Source organism: Vombatus ursinus, unplaced genomic scaffold (assembly GCF_900497805.2).
Source record: "Vombatus ursinus unplaced genomic scaffold, bare-nosed wombat genome assembly UNPS02014797.1, whole genome shotgun sequence".
Classification (NCBI taxonomy): Eukaryota; Metazoa; Chordata; class Mammalia; order Diprotodontia; family Vombatidae; genus Vombatus; species Vombatus ursinus.
Window position 1 is genome coordinate 14,318,515 of NW_020954575.1, and position 17,300 is coordinate 14,335,814.

The 17,300-nt window shown below is 35.6% G+C and overlaps 1 protein-coding gene across 11 annotated transcripts in view; it reads left to right on the forward strand.

The window, feature by feature from the left end:
* MBTD1 (mbt domain containing 1) overlaps positions 1–16,524 on the forward strand; it is a 77,428-nt gene extending 60,904 nt beyond the window's left edge. For 8 of the 11 annotated variants that reach the window (XM_027870430.1, XM_027870429.1, XM_027870428.1 and 5 more), the window contains 8 exons: positions 608–663; positions 1,006–1,110; positions 2,018–2,165; positions 3,066–3,148; positions 3,728–3,962; positions 4,396–4,473; positions 8,040–8,231; positions 13,216–16,524. In XM_027870430.1, the coding sequence (XP_027726231.1) occupies positions 608–663; positions 1,006–1,110; positions 2,018–2,165; positions 3,066–3,148; positions 3,728–3,962; positions 4,396–4,473; positions 8,040–8,231; positions 13,216–13,334 (1,016 nt within the window). In that variant the 3' untranslated portion in view covers positions 13,335–16,524. The remainder of the gene's footprint in view (positions 1–607; positions 664–1,005; positions 1,111–2,017; positions 2,166–3,065; positions 3,149–3,727; positions 3,963–4,395; positions 4,474–8,039; positions 8,232–13,215) is intronic. The other 3 variants (XM_027870431.1, XM_027870432.1, XM_027870433.1) reach the window with 2 other exon arrangements.
* Positions 16,525–17,300: the final 776 nt, after the last annotated feature.

Here is a 17,300-nt window from a genome sequence, read left to right on the forward strand (position 1 = left end):
TTATTACAAATATCAGTGAGACTTAATGGAACTCTTCAAATATTTTTCTTTTCAAAATGTCTTAGATTTAAAATAGCCTTCTAATTTTTAAGCAGCTTCTAATTTAGTTAGTGAATGTTTACACCAGAATAATAATGTCTTAAGTGATTAATTTCCTATACTTCCTTTGCTTGCTCTTGATTACAAAATGTGCCCATAGTCATAATAATGATTGTTTTCTTATTCTTCAGTCTTTCAGCTCATCTTTTAAAAAAACAAAAACACTTAAACATAGTTTTCCCCACTTTCCCATCTTTAATCAAGTTATTAGAAGTAAATTTGGATAGGCATTTTATCAGACACATTGGTAGCACTCCTAAAATCAGGTGATCTAAATAATTCTCTACCTTGTAGAATATCAGCATTCAAATTAACTTAATTCATTTAATAATATATGCACATGTTCTCTTCAGGAAAAGGACTCCTTAAGAGTAGTTTTGAAATGTGGGAGACATGTGTTTGCTATGTTTGAGGGCATCATGTGCCATGTAGGTTTTAAGACTTTCAAAGAAAGGTGGTTTTTGATCTTTCAAATGCTGACAGATTAGTATGTAACTTTTCCTTGTAGATATTACTAAGAAACAGGATGGACATTTTGATACACCACCACATTTATTTGCTAAGGTAAGAGATTTTTCATAAGAACCCTCATTTGTAAATTAGATTTGAAAGAGGGTTGTGGGTATTTTCATAAATTAGTGGAAATCACAATTATATGGTCATTTACAAAGATTAAGACTTTGTAATACATAGGTATCATAAATCTCTATAATAATTGCCCTAAAATTCTGTCTTATTTCCCTGTATTCCTTTAATGCTATTGAAAGTTTGAACAACAATGTTAGGTAGGTAGGAAGCTATTTCACCTCTTCTCTGGTGAGCTTTTTTAAAATGGGTACTGTTTTGCAAAATACTGCAGCAGCACTTTTTGCATTATAGTAGATGTGCTTTCTTATAATCCTTTAGGTAAAAGAAGTAGACCAGAGTGGGGAATGGTACAAGGAAGGAATGAAATTGGAAGCTATAGATCCTCTAAATCTATCTGCAATATGTGTTGCAACCATTAGAAAGGTGAGATGATGAATGTAAGTTTAAATAAAAAATTAGTGTTAACTGGAGCTATATGGTCATGGCAAAAAAGTAGAAGCTGATTAGATTTGTAGTGAAATATTTATACATATATGCTTATGTCTGAATCTATACTAGGAAAAGAGAATACCAGTGTTAACCCAGATAACTTCAAAGTTAAGTTTTACTTCTCAACGTAGGTCATCTGTACAGCACTTTGCAAAGATTGTTGTTTTGCGATCACATTCTACAGAGGGACACTATGCCAGTGTTTTATTCCACAGTGCATCCTGTCTTAGAAGCAGTTTAATTTATTTCCTGATCACTGGTCCTAGGAAATAATTGTGAAGTAATCAGAGTTGGTGCTTGTAGTGTCCAACCTCCTAGTCTTGCAGCAAGTGCTCCATCCTTACTTCCTACATTTACATCTTCCCATTCCATGCTTAATTCATAACCTTCTAAAGGATCTAACACTGAATTCATAATCAGATATAAATAATTAGTAGTCATTTAAATTCTTAATATTCCCAAGGATGTTTGCATTTTAACAGAGTTCAAAACCCTAAACAGAAAGAATAACGTTCTAAGGTATGGAATTTCAGCCATCAACCAGAGTTGGGGAATATTTTAACTTTTTTTTTTTTTTTTTTTTTTTACTTATATGTAGCCCTACCCCTAGTACTTATTGGATTTTATACTGCCAACTCAGAAATAATGAAATTGTGTATTTGAATTAGAAAACATAAAAATCTATGAGTATAACCTAAGCCTTTTTTTACCTTTATAATGAGATTCTTCCAGTGGATTAAATAAAATTCTAGATGAAAGAGTAGTCTAGATTCACTTCTTTTAACTTGAATTCCTAAGAGTGTTTCCTAATTTCAAATATTTGGGCTTTTAATTCATAAAGGTGCTAGCAGATGGATTCCTTATGATTGGGATTGATGGATCAGAAGCAGCAGATGGATCTGACTGGTTTTGTTACCATGCAACCTCCCCTTCTATTTTCCCTGTTGGTTTCTGTGAAATTAACATGATTGAATTAACTCCACCCAGAGGTATCTCAACCTAAAATGACATTTCTGATATTGTGCTGTATTTTCATCACCACTTTTTTCTACTCAGTATCATTTTGGTGTTTATGTGCAACTTATCCAGTGTTATCCTTAAAATCTGTACCTAATGAAAAAAAACATACATATTGCAAGGCTTAATGGACAACTGTGCATTATGGAACATTTCATTGTGGGTCTATGTATAGTTTTTTAATTTATGTCAATTAATTGATAGTACCAGATACTTTTGGGAAAACCAGGTTTAGCAGATATTTGGTGAAGGAGGTAACAGAGTATTTTTTTACTGCACACATCTTTAAACCTTAAGGGCAGCTTCCCTCATTAGATTCTTCATTGAAAATTCCATTAAAAATGCCTTTTTTAAGATGCTAGGCTATCTCAGCTAAACAGGTGGCCACTTAACATGTTACGTAAACTATTCTCCAAAGAACTAAAGAAAAAAAACTAAATGGGAGGGAAAAATGCAAGACTAAGTTTTGCTTTGTTCCCTTTTCTCCCCACAAAACACATGTAGAAATGACCCCACAGTCTCACAAGCTTCACTAAACCAGGCCTAAGTGTGAGAACAGACATCTATAACTTCAAGTAATGCTTGAGTTGAGAAAGATGCCTTTGCAGAAAGTGTCTTAAGTCAGTCTCCATCCAATTAATTTGAGCCCCAATGTCTGTTTCTAGGAAGACAAAATTCTCATAACTTAGGGGGAGCAAGGAAGAGTTATGTAATTCATTAGAAGTACTTGAGACAATGTCTGAAGTTCATTTAGATTACCCTTCCCAAAACTTCCAAGATTTTTATTTGTTCTCAGAAACTTTTTATCTGCATTTTTAATGTTTCAGGAATTGTAAATGAGTTTCCACTTAGGACAATGCTATATTTTTCAGGTTATACAAAACTTCCTTTCAAATGGTTTGACTACCTCAGGGAAACTGGCTCCATAGCAGCACCAGTAAAGTTGTTTAATAAGGTAAAAAGAAAATTGTAGTTACCTACTTGTAAAGCTTTTTCTTTTCAATAGTTTTATAACTAGTCCTTAAATGCTTCACCATGTTAATTTATAACTAAAGAACTATCTAGAAATCCTGGTCATTTTTGTATAAATTATTCCTGTTTATTTCCCTTGCATTACCTTTGGTTTTCATAGTTTGAGTCAATTCAACAGACATTTATTAAGCAATTACTAAGACTTAGAATTGGAATAGAACTTGGGAATCAGCTAGCCAAGGCCAAGCATTTTGCTTTGTGCTTCCAAAAGAGAAAACTGTCATTTACATAAGACTTTATGGCTAGAAGGCCCTTGTCACACACTATCTCATTTGCTTCCTACATTCCTGTGATGGGGTCTAGTGCAAGTATTGTTCTTTCCTCGAAAATAAGGAAACTGAGGTTTATAGTTTAAATGGCATGCCCTGCATCACCCCGCTGCTGGAGGCAGCACTTGAACCCATTCTTCTGGTTCCAAGTCCAAGGGTCTTTCTGCTGTCCCTCACTGTCTTCTTGTGTGGTTTCTACCATCTGTCAGCTAGAATATTCTTTTTCTTATCAGGATGTTCCAAATCATGGCTTTCGTGTAGGAATGAAATTAGAAGCTGTAGACCTCATGGAACCTCGCTTAGTGTGTGTAGCCACAGTAACTCGAATTATTCATCGTCTATTGAGGATCCATTTTGATGGCTGGGAAGAAGAGTATGATCAGTGGGTAGACTGTGAGTCCCCTGACCTCTATCCTGTTGGATGGTGCCAATTAACTGGATATCAGCTACAGCCTCCAGCGCCACAGAGTGAGTTGTTGACTTACCAAAATTTTATTCATGTTTTTTTATTTTTAAATCTGGACCTCTCCAAAAGTACATATTTTATGCTTGCCCTTAATTGTACTAATTGCATTCTAAGTCTATGGGACTGGGGCATAATTTCCTATGTCTGATGCAACAACAGTGTGCCATAGCAACCCTGAATTTAGAGTCAGAGTTGTAGAATGCAGATCAAAGTAAGATCATTCATCAGACTAAATTAGTATACTCATTATTTGAAAAACAGCATTCTGTCTTAATATTCGTGACTTCGCTAGAATCCTCAGTCATATTTATGAAGTTTTGGTATACATTTATTTTTACAATGTTCTCTTATCAGAATGTAGAGTGCAATTCATTTAAATGATGGTTGTTGTGATGAGTAAATACCCAGGACCATTGTTTTTCTTTTATTTTTCAGCATCAAGAGAGAGCCAGTCAGGTTCATCAAAGCAGAAGAAAAAGGCTAAGTCACAGCAATACAAAGGACACAAGAAAAGTGGGTCACCAAATGTTAATATGCATTTCTTTTTCATTGTTAACAAATTGTGGGCAGTGTGTATATTCTCAGGGGAAGTAACATTCCTTGTTGAAATTGATGATTGTACATTAAGTATTATGCTTAAAGGTGCAGTATGCCATAAAAGGCAAATCTTTTTTTCAGTAAACAAGAAATGTCTTGGGTTTTTTTTCCAATTTGTAGGAAAATGGTTAGTGTATTTTTTTAATCTTGCATGGTTAAAGGACGATGATTGCTTTAATATTTTTAGACATTTGGGTAGGATTTTATAAATGACACTTAAAATTCTAAGTAATCTATTCCAGATTTTTTCCTAATTGTTATAATAGAAACCTAGTTTTTGCAATAGAGTGAGAGCAAAATGAATCTATCTAGCCTATAACTAAAATTTCTGTCTAGAAATAGTATTCCATTGTTAAGAAATCCAGGCTGCTTATCAACAAACAAAATTCATGCAGGTTATATGCACATCATAACAATGAAAGAGTGGTTATTGTTGGAAAGGACTGGCCAATGGTATTTTTGACCGTATTTTAAAACCTTTTTTCCCCTCACAGGGATTTAGCTTGAATGTATAATTTTTTTTTTCCTTGCATCAAACTTGTCACACAGTCGTTCGTGCCAAGAGACTAATTTGTTCATATTGATTTAGAGAATTATTTTTTTGAGAGTAAAGATGCAATTTAGAATAGAAACTCAACTCCAGACTTTTCCAGTTGACTTGCCTTATGTTCAAATGAAAAGTTATCATTATCATCAACTGGCAAGAGATAGGTATCATGATAAAGAAGCCTTCATGCCCTGTTCTTCCCTTTCCTCTTATTTTTAGTCTAATATTCACTATGTTGATAATTTGTAGTGAAGTATTTTTTCTCTTCCATCCTCTTGCCCTCGTAGAGACATTTTGGGCCAGAGAACAAATTTTCCCCAAAGCACGAAACCTTCCCCAAACCCCATTCTTCTGTGGTGCTACTGAAGTTGTCACACACAGCCCAGAATTATTAGCAGGCTAGACATTTGCCAGATCTAGCATTTACCTAGAACTGTTTCCATAGCAGAGCATACAGGAATGGGAATTCTGACCCCATCAACCAGGAAACTTAACTAAAAATTACTCCAATGAAGGTATGAACCTAAAGATAGATTGTGGAAGGTGTAATCTTTAGGCTTACCATAAAGGTTTGTAACCAAGATTGTCTTGACTGTTTCTTGTTTGAAATTTTTTATGTTGGAAATTCTCCTTCCAAAGTAGAGCTAGATCCAGCCAGTGGCTACATGAAATTTTATTTTCAAAATTAATTTCCCAGTCTAGTGAATATTGTGTAGCTGACATATATACTTGGTACACAAATCTTGCAGATTCTGTACCTTGTATATGTTGTGAGTGCTGTTTTAGACGAATTGATTCAGATAGGCCCTAGAAGAAAAGATTCCGTTGCAGAGAAGTGATAGCATTGGTAAGTGTGTTTTTAATGACATGGTTCATAACAAGACTGGATTCAAGAAGAGTGTTCTTAGCAGAAGATACAACGTTTTTATTTCATTAGCATTTCAGCTCCTCTTAGTTGTATGATGTCTTTCATAAAGCTTTAAAGCACTCCTTCAGAAATGGAGAGGAAAAGAAGTATAAAGAACCATTATCTCCTTGTTCTGTGCTGAGAAGACCTCTTGATTCTGTGCTAGTGAAAGAGGAGGGGAACCTTTCTCAGATACTTCAGATCACATTGCCAGATAGGATAGAACTGATCCAAGGTTCATCTAAGAAAATAAAGGGCGGTGGTCTAAATAAACCCAGGCACACAAAGCATCACAGCTTTTACAGCCAGAATTCTACTAGTAGTAGACATGATATATGGAAATAATAATTTTAAAATAAATAATGTTATTTGCATTATGTGCAAGTGAAATTATGTACTGGTTATATGGTTTGTACTTCAGTTTTAATTCTTTTTTTCCTGAAACATCTGTTATTCCTTCAGTGGTGCTTATTTCTTTTGAAATAGGAAAGGTCTAGTTGGAGAATCTATTGTTCTGAATCGTGCATTGGGATATATGTGTTCTTGCTGTGAGTGTGGATGCATGTTAACTAGTGTTTTCTAAAGCAAGGATAACGTGCCACCAGTAGGTTCCTGGAGGTTGTTCATGGTATATAGTCTCAAAAATATCTTTGAGTTAAGGTACATTCGTTATAAAGTAAGGAAATTGGCATTAACTCTATATGCCTTCTCATTGGCTGTTTTAGTGATGATAATCTTAGTAGTTTTCTTAGTTTTCTGTGGTTAATAACTTGCATTTTATTCTGTGGTCAGATATTAGTGAAGCTTCAAGGGAATAGACACATGGCTTAGGATTAGCAGTTAAGAAATCAGTAGTAAGTTAATATTTAGATTGGTTATAATGTTATTTTAAGTAGTAGCGATATACAACTTTAGTTTGGCTTTTGCTCTAGCTATGTAAACATAGGCTGTATTTGGTCTTCTTCCCTGAGGTATTTTAAACCCTGGAAGAAAATTTTTTGTTGGCGTCTTAAATATATATGCAGTATGGTAATCTGTTGCTACTTTTATTCATTTAGACCAGTAGGTTCAAATGCAAATAGAAACAGGAGCTACTACACCATACAAATGATCCACAATATTCAGGCCACATATTCACTTAATTTTAAAACACAATATTATCAATGTTTTATTGTATTTTTATTTATTTTGTTAAATATTTCCCAAATACATTTTAACCCAGTTCTGGCCACATAAAGGAGTGTTGTGAGCTGCATGATTGACACCTCTTATATAGACTGTCCATGCCTTGCCTTCTTGTCAAATAGATGGCAGTGTTTTGCTTTTTTTGTTTGATTGTTTTTAAATAATTCAAATGTATGTGCTTCAAATTCCGGAACATTTTTGTTGACATACAAACATTGAATAAGTCTTAAAGCTTATGTTCCTCTTGAAGATGAAACTGAAGGGTGTGATGCATTTGTGATTGAGATGAAATTTAATTGTTTCTGAATATGCATACAATCAGAATTTTTATCTTAGAAATAGTTTCAGAACAACTGCCTCAACTTAAGTGCTTTATGAAGAAAGGTTTGGTTTTTTTATTATATAGGTACATTCATATCTGTGAAATCCTGTCACACTCTGAATTCACAAACGATCGCACTTTCCTTCCTAACCAAACACCAGTATTTGGGATTTTGTGTGAAGTGGTGCCACTAAGCAGGATTTAGAAGAACCTCTCCCACTTGTTAGCAGGTTATTCCCTCCAAGATATGTCTAAGGATTTTTCTTGGTTAAAGGAAATGAACCAGCTGTTCTCCCAACCCAATCAGTGCTCTATATAGTTCAAATTTTGCTTTTGTTTTTCCAACTGGTTCAGGATTCAGAGCCTGGGATTTTCAAACTCCCAAAGAAGGAATATAGAATCCCATGTTTTCAGAGTGCCAACTTTGTGCTCTGTGCTCCACAAACTTTCCAACTTATTTAATGCACTTTTCTTACCACACATGTAAGTAAAAGCTTACTTTAGTCTGACTTAATGTTTAGAAAGGAAGATGCCAGTTGGGAAGAAGCCTGTCAGTTTGTCGAGCCTGCCCATGACAGGTGGGGTGCGGAGGAGCCTCTCTGGTGACGAAGAGTTGACTCCTCCTCCATATCGAACCCTTCCAGCACAGACAGCCCCGGAGGCCTTCCCACCTCCCAGCACTAGCCGAGAGTTCAGTCCCAGCCTCAAAACAGGTAATTAGTCACATCAGCACCTCAGGTACTGCAGATGATAATTTTACTGGGCAGGGTGGTGGGAGACAAAGCATGGTCTGGCATGAAAGATGCTGACTCATTAACTTTTTTTTTTCTTTTCAATTAAGAAATTCATTTTCATTAGTGCTTGGTAGTTACTTCACTAGATAAATCATATGGGAAGGATTTTTGTTTTGTTTTAACCACTTTAGAGCTTTAGATCAGTGTAGAGCCACAATGTCAAATAATTAAACTAAAAGACAACCAAGACTTTTTAATGTAATTATACTTTATAATTTCATTCAAAAACTACAGAACATTTTTACATTGTGGATTTCTGTTGGATTTGAATTCCTGCAAAAGTGGGATGTATTAAAAAGTATCTGATTACCCAAGGCCGAAGATAAAGATTCATTTAACAAACCCATAGCATTTCATAACATCATTGACTGGGAAAGGAGCTCTCTTGTGAGACTGGAGTGTATTTTTGGTGCTGATAATAGTTTAGACCAGTGAGTAAAGAACTGTCAGACTTGGAGGAAAGATGGTATTTTCAAAGTCAGCTTTGAAGTTGACTGCTGAACTTAGCTATATTGCATTTCTGTAATTGTGTATCTTTGTGCCTTCACAAGCTCCAGCAGTTAAATAAGTACATGGTATTTGGTACGAGTTTAATTCTTGTAGGCCAAGATCATGCCTAAAGGATGTAAGCTTTAAAGGATGTAGAGCTTGGAGGATAACTGTTGAGAAGGTTTGTCTTTCCTTTAATGGGTAAGACCTGACACAAGGTAATTATTGAGTATTGAAGAATGAGTTGCGTTAACTGAATATAATGGAATTGAGTCTTGTAAGTCTAGGTTAGATGCTCAGAATCCAGATATTTGGTTAGATTGTCATCTGCACGTCTGTGCAGTTATGTTTAGACTACAATACTTTGTACTTGTTTTAAATATCATTTCTCTGCTGAGAGCCTAGATGTATGGGACTTAGTACCTGGCTCTGAATCCTATTCATTCCTTATTTTGCTAACATTTGTGGAAATGAAAACTTCAGTGGCATTTGCCTTACTATAAACATCCCAAATGATTTTTGTAGAATAAGCATGCATCTCATCCCACTTCCATTGTTTGTATAGTTTCCTTTTCATTCCCTCTAAAAATTTAGTACACGATCTTCTTGCCATTTAGAAGAATTTCTGTGGCCTACTTTGCATCCATAAGAACTTTAAGTCCAACATTATCTGTCTTGCCTAGTAGAAGAGGAAACCTTCTAAATGTCATTCTCTTGTGTTTTTGACATTTTAGACCCACTAGCTCCCCAAAGTTATTTGTTTTGTGATATATTATTAGTATCCGGAATGGTCTTTGACCTTGTAAGTTTGAAGCTTTGTTGAAAATAATTGGCATTTTTGAGAGTTTTTTTTTAAACACTGGTGATTTTCACAATCTGTCTTGTTACATTGGCCCAGGGGATCTGAATTTGGAACAACCCAGAAGTGTTAAAAATGAGTGCTTCTGGGTAAACCATGTGGCCTAGCAAGAGTGTTTTCACCCCAATTCCTGCAGCAATATATAGATATATATATATATAGACACATTAGAAATATGTATAGAGCTATAGCTCTTTCTATAGATACAGTAGCCATAGAACTATGAGCCTGTGCTTTGTGGCTTTGTGTAATCTTGAGTGACTCTGCTTTTTTAACTGAATATTGTGGTTTAATAAGATCTCTTAGAAGAATTTATAACTACGGGCTTTGTGGTAAAATGTGATTTAGTTTTTTAGTTCCTGCAGTGTTAGGGATTTAATGTCAGGGTAATGTTAGAACTGCCTCTTTTTAAGTTTACAAAGCTTCATTAAGCTATGAAAGTTGTTTTAGCATCTTAGGAATTAAAGTTAGGGGCTGAGGAAGAAAAACAAGCCATGAAAACAGAGTAATAGATTTTGATTCCAGGTAGATGAAATATATATGTTGAACTCGGCTCCACCTGAGTGCATGTGTCATCATTGTCTCCAGCTACTTTTTTAAGCATATCATTTTCATGGTTAGAGAAGATAGGAGAATGAAAACTAAAAATTTGCTGTTGTCTGCAGATGTAGGTAACATCAGGGCATACTGTGGATGTTCCACTTACCTTTCTTGTATTTAAAACATCAGTCTGAATGTAACTTAGGTTTCAGTATCACTTTTCTCATTCATTTGGTCATCATATAAAAAAATCTTTTAGTCGACCTTTTAATGTGGGTACTGCACCTTTAATGAAACTTGGCCGTTTTTTATTTTCATTGGGCTTTATTTTCATATACTCAGGATGCTTTGAATGTTTCTCTTATTTGGGTGATAGATTTGAAGGTTAACAATTGAGCACTTATTATTACTATCCATAATACCACTCATAACCTAAATGATGCTTTTTGAGATGAGGGAAAGAAAAAAAAAACACATGAGAACTGCTTTCATTTACCTTTCATCTGTTTGTGTTTGAGAATTCTTTGGGTAACTGTAAGTATGCTCCCTTTCTGCCCATTAACTTCTAAGAACACAAGCATTGTTACAAAACAAATATAAAAAGCAAAGGAATTAAATAGAAATATCTTCTAAAAAATTATTTTTTAATCAGTTCGTGAAAAGTCAGAAATGATTGTTATTTCACAATCAAAATCAAGGAATTAAATATACTTAATTGACCTCATTTTTTTAGTACAGTTAGTCATTAACACTTTGGGAATGCAAAAATGCATTCTGTATTGAGTAATTTGATGAATCTATTGAATTCTTGCATTCTAGAAAACCAGAATTAGTTCTTACAGGACAAGTTTAGCTGTACAAATTTATTTTCTTAGATTTTTTAGTATAGACAGTTTTTTACTTAAGAATAACAAAGTTAAAAGTGATACATATGCACAAGTAGATACATATACAACCTCCCTGATTGCCATGAAATAAATCATGAGCAAACTTGGAGTTTTTAGAAAAGCTCTTGGCTTCAGAATAATAAAGGAAGTCTTTAAAAGTAGAAATGGTCTAGAGAAAGTGCCCTGGGGGAGGAAGCCCCGAACATAGTTGCCCTGTCAGTGACAACCAAACCCTTGGAATAACTGGCCGTGCTGCCTGAACTTTTTACTTCATTTTTACTACTGAAGTGCCAATAATGAAAATGAATTTGAGTTAGCAAGCAGCCACTTTTTTAAGGTACTATGGGGAGGCTGAAAGATGATGGTATTGAGAGTTCCATTAAGATTGCTTCTTCCTAGCCCCTTGCTGAGACCTGCTATATGTAAGAATGGGAGGCTTCATTGGGGGAGGGAAAAGAGAGAAGGCTGGAGTTGTGGGAACATGGACTACTTTGGGGACAAAGGCGAAACACATGTGCAGAAACAGAATCCACCCTCGAGTGTGATGGTCAGCTACACTGTAGAGGAAAAGCACTGGATCAGAAGCTTTTAGAAAGACCATAACCCTAGAACAGGAAGGGACCCTTAAGGACCATCTGGATCTTGAAGGTAAAACATGGAAGCCCGAAGGTAAAGTGAGCTGCCTAAGGTCACAAAGGAGGTAGAATAAGGGACAGACTCCCAACTCCAGTTCCGTAGCCCACCTCTGCCTCCAATCTTCATGGGCATCAGAAGCCTGGAGATTGAGACTTCAGCTCTAGGGGCAGCTAGGTGGCATAGTGGATATAGCACCAGCCTTGGAGTCAGGAGGACCTGAGTTCAAATCCAGCCTCAGACACTTGACACTTACTAGCTGTGTGACCTTGGGCAAGTCACTTAACCCCATTGCCTAGCCCAAAAAAAAAAAACAGACCTCGGCTCTGCCACTTACTGGCTTGTGATTTGGGACAAGTCGCTTCCATTCTCTAGGTCTCTCAGTATCTTCATCTATAAAATGAGGGAGCTGACCTCGATAGTTTGTAAGACCCCTTCTAGCTCTTAATAAATAATCTCTAAGATTCTTATCTTAATTCTACAATACTAAATCAAAGGCAGACATTACTTTTGCAAATTTTGCTTTGCCTAGTCCAACTCTGCCTAGGAAGTGGAAGAGCAAACTCTTCTCCTTCCTTCTTGCTTGTCCTCCTTCTCTCTTTTTTCTCTTCATCTCATACCTTGGGGACTTCCTGCTCTCAAAACACAGAACTCAGGCAAGTACTATATCTGCTGTGTTATGTGTTAAATGGGCATTTGTGGGCTGGCCTGGAAACCGTTTGACCTTCTTTTATAAAAACAACCACTTCTTTGTTAGTTAGAGACTGCCTATGTATTTAAAATTAAAAGATCATTAACCAGTTTCTGCCCAAAAACATTTCACTGAAAAAAAAAAGGCCTTGTTTTATGACATCAGTTTCACACTCCTAATTTTCGTTTTATTGTTGCCACCAGTAATCTTTCTGGAGGTCTTAGGTAGTTGCACGTATTTAGAAATGGATGTTAAGTTATAGCCCATTTTGTTATGACCCAGGAAATGTTCATTAAAGTTCCCCCAGGGGATATTATAAATACGCAATAAAGCCTATTTAATGTTTTTAATCGCCAAAATTTAATCACCAAAGATTATTAGAATATTCACTTCATAATTCTTGTTTCATTCATCGTCTGACAAAATCCTCAAGGTTAAATATAGACTTTCATTGTTCAGTAAGCGTTTATTATATGAAATAAATGCTTATTGAATGAATAACTTTGCACATGACTATCATCCAAATAACCAACACCATGGTCTTATACTTGCCATGGAAAGTGCCCTCTGAGGAACACCAAGTATTTGTCTTTCATATTTGCATGGCTTTTCATTATCTGTTAATCTCCTTTAACATCTTTGTTGCTATAATCACCTTGATGCTCATATTTACAATTTAGTGTTTTTTTAAGTTACTCAAGGGATGAAGAAGCCTTCTTATCTATAAAGTTGGCTAGACTGGAGGATAAAGGGCATGACTGTATTAGGTATGTATGTCTCCTTTTTCTTTTTCTTTTAATGTAGTGACTCCATTGCAGCTGAAGGAAGAGTTGCTAGATGGAGAGGAATACAGCTTCCTCCAAGGAGCTTCTGATCAGGAAAGCAATGGCTCTGCCAGCTACTACATCAAACAAGAACCCTGAGGTGACAGCTCAGAAACCAGGGGAAGGGAGAGCTCTCAGCAGGACGGATTTATTACCAACCCAACTGGACAGGGGGACAATTCTACTGGGTCACTTTGCTAACCATAGAAGAGATTTAAGTTCTGGATTTTTTGAGGTGGGTGGGGAAACTATTTTAGTCAGGGGAAAATTTTTCAATTTATAAAGATGGACATTTTTGTGTTGTATTTGAAGCTTTTGAAAGAATTTTGTAATATTTTCCAAGTTTGGATTTATTGTGCATTGTTAACAAGAACTGAAATTCTAACTTTTTTGGTAAGATTAAAAGTTTAAGTAACAGGATTGCAGGAAACGATTTAAGAAGGATATAGTTGCAAATACAAATGAACTGTCATTACAAATGAACCTTTTTTTTGGTACAAGTTGAGAGATTTTGGAATCTTCGAAACTATGCCAGTCACATCTCCAACTTCCTCTGCTGCAGAAATATGCAACCGATGCCCTCGTGGAAGGAGCATCACCACATAGATCACGATGGAAGGTGGGACAAATTTTGAGTTGTTGGCATTTTATTGCAGACCATTTTAAATGTTTGTACAGAAATGTTTTCATTCTGGAAAATGCTCAAGAAAATTTGTTGGAGTTCTATATGAAACTGGAAGAACTCTAAATACTTTTTACAAGTTATCTTTTTAATTAGAAATGGTCAAAATTATTTTAACACTTATGTGTTAATTAAACTGGAATGGTTAACATGAGCTTATGCATAGCATCTTTGTCTTGGCAAAGTGGGGTTGGGGAAAATGCAAGATTGTCCTAAGTTTTTCTTTTTTCTAAAACACCCCTACAAAAGAGATAAGAGGTTCTCTTCTTTCCTCTCTGACATCTCTTCCTTTCTCATTCTGTGAGATGACATTTAGCATAAGCACACCCCAAAGCCAGATGTTCTGTATTAGCCAGAAAGTGGAAATGGAGCATCTTCTAAAGCCAGAATAAGTCTAAATTTCACAGTCATTCCAGTTATGCTTTAATTGTTAAAAAGTCATTGAAAATTTGAAAAGGAATGTGTTCATTCTCTTAAAAATTCCCATGTACTGTAAAAACTGTATATCACTACAGCCAAAACAAGTTCTTAACAGAAGTAACAACTGATTTGGACCATGTAAACATTCCTTGTTTTAAAGTGTATGTGGCTTCTTTTAAAAGGGTGGTGGGAGGGGGTACGTGTGCTCTCTGCATTTTTAAGCTTTCTACTGAGTTGTGACTGAAAAAAAATAGAGAGTTTTAGCTTTTACCAGTAAGGTTCATTAACTAAATTCTCAGGAATTAACTGCGTGTGTTCTCTAAGTGCTTCTGGGCCTTAGCCTGTCCCCTTCAGAGTGCTATATTGACCATCTCCTCTGGAGTATAGGTAGGTAGTAGGTAGGGCTAATTAGAAAATAATCAACGTGATTAACCTCTACAGTCCTTCAGCCTATGGAATGCTTTAAAAACTGTTAACAGAAAGCCCCAGGAGACCATTTTAGTTAAGTTTTTGTTTGACTTTTAAAAGTGCATAGAAAGTTGAAAACCAGCAATTTATTTTCTAAAATATTGCTCTAATTTTGGGTACATAACATTGGTAATACGCACAGGTTTACCTCATTCTATGCAAGAGGGGTTAATAACATGTGGTTTTGTAATTGCTACTGGAAGTAAAATTTGTTATTTATCTCGTAGGAATATATGGAACCCCAGTGTCAACATTCTTAATACTGACCTTTTGGGGCATGTAGATCATATCAACAACACTAGTTGATTCTCATGTGTCAAATGTATGTGAATTCAGCTGTTAAATTACTGGTTACTTACTTATCCAAACTAAGATTGCTGAGGAGGAGGACCTAATCCAAATATAGTATTTTCAATGCCTCCTAAATCTTTAACTTTTCAGAATCCTCTTATTAACCGAAAACTGGGAAACTTCCAAAGGAAAGGTAGCAGTTGTCTTAAATCAATCCTCAGGCTCAGTGACAAATTCAGGATTCTGAGCCCATTTAATTTGGGCATAAGAAGCCAAAGTTTTATGGCTTACCCCACCTCCCCATTGAATACTTAGATCTTGAGGTCAGTACAGCCTGGGGTTGGGGAGTCTACAGGGAATTAAAATGTAAAGCAGGAAGGTCAGATCTGAGGCCAGCCTGTCCTAGAGGTAGTTCTAAATGCTCACTTGTAGCCCAGACACTGTCAGCTTCCAGTTATAAAACTAAACCAGGCACACTAAGTGGTTAGAATCTCCCGTCCAAATGGCATGTTTTTGTTATCATGATAGTGCAGGTACAGCTTTTATTGTTTCAAAACTGTGACCAAATGTTGGAGGGGACAGGAACTTTGTGAGGTCATAAGAGGAGTCCCCCTACTGCAGATGATCAGAAAATCATCTCTTTATGAGGCTTACAAATTTTATGTCTTAGCCATAACTTAAATAGTACAACTTTTAATAGCCCCATTTTCCTTTACAGTTCAAAATGTACTGCTGACATTGAGTTTTCTTTCCCTTTTCCCCAAGTTGGGATTTTTGGTAGTTTAAACTCTTTAACCTTTTCCTTGCTGTGTATGAGGAAAGCTAAAGCTGTTATCAACTTCTTGTTCTACGGATACTAACACGGGTTTCAGTGTTTGTTTGTTTTGTTTTAATTATTATTATTATTATTATTATTATTACTATGTGATGTGAATACCCTTTCCCATCAATATTTGTATTATGGTGCTATATATTTGGTGATGATCCTTTAATATTGGGAAGGGATTTTTAAATACTGTGATTAAACTGGGTTTTTTTCCTTTAATTTTCATATTTTAAATAAAGCCACAGTCATTTATACAAAAAAAAAAAGCATCTGTCCCTGGGTAGATCTTTGGGGCAGAAGTCAAAGTAAACTACATAGGGTTTTTACATCATTTCTGTATGTATTTGATATATAGATCAATATCTGTACAAATTTAATCTTTTATTTTCTTGGTAATTGTGTGATCAGTGGGAAAGTGTTTAAAACTTTCTCATGAAGTGTACATAACTAAGTGAAAAATGCTTTTGGAAAAATTTATGTTCCTTTCATTTTTACCAAATTGCAGATTTTCAGCATGGATGTGAAAAGCATTAAAATTATAACTTTGTGTACAAGATGAAAATAATTCACTAAACTTGCCCTTTTTTACACAAAATAAAATGTTAACGTAAGCTTTGTATGGGTGAAAATTTGCATTATTTACATTTATGTTTTCTTGTTTTGCTGCAGGCAATCTTCATTCAAAGAAAACTTTTTTTTAAATTACCAGTTTTATTTCCACTAATGATGTCTTCATATCTAAAATATTTGCATCAGGAAATTTTAAGAACTTTCAGGGGTATGGCAAAACCAATTTTGTGTTTTGGGGTAGATGGTTAATGATCCTCCGTGCCCCAAACTAGCCAGCCCCACTCACTGGATGTTTGATTGTGTTATGTTCAACCCAGCTTTTGGATATATCATTCCTTCACCTTGCTTCAGAGAGAGGGCCATTCAGTCAGCTGACAAACATTTAAAGAAATGACAGGATTTTAAATACAAGGTAATTATGGAGGGCACTAGGAAGTGAGAAGATCAAGAAAGTCTTCTTGTAGAATGTAGAATCCTGAGTCTTGAAGGAAGTAAAGGATTCTTTGAGGAGGCAGTAAGGAAGAGAACACATTCCAGGCACAGGGGACAGCCAGTGCAAAAAAACCTAGAGAGGATAGATGAAGTGTTTGATGAGGAAGAAAGAAGGCCAGTTCACCTGGACCATAGAGGGCAGGATAAAGAATAACACATAATAAAGCTGGAAGATCTGGTTGAGAAGGCCTCTAAAAGACAGCAGAGAAGCCCCTGGAGTTTGAGTGCAGAAATGGTATCAACAAAGCCAGGACTGAGGAAAACCACCTTGGTGGCTGTGTGGAGGATGGATTGGAGTGGGGAAAAACTTGAGGCA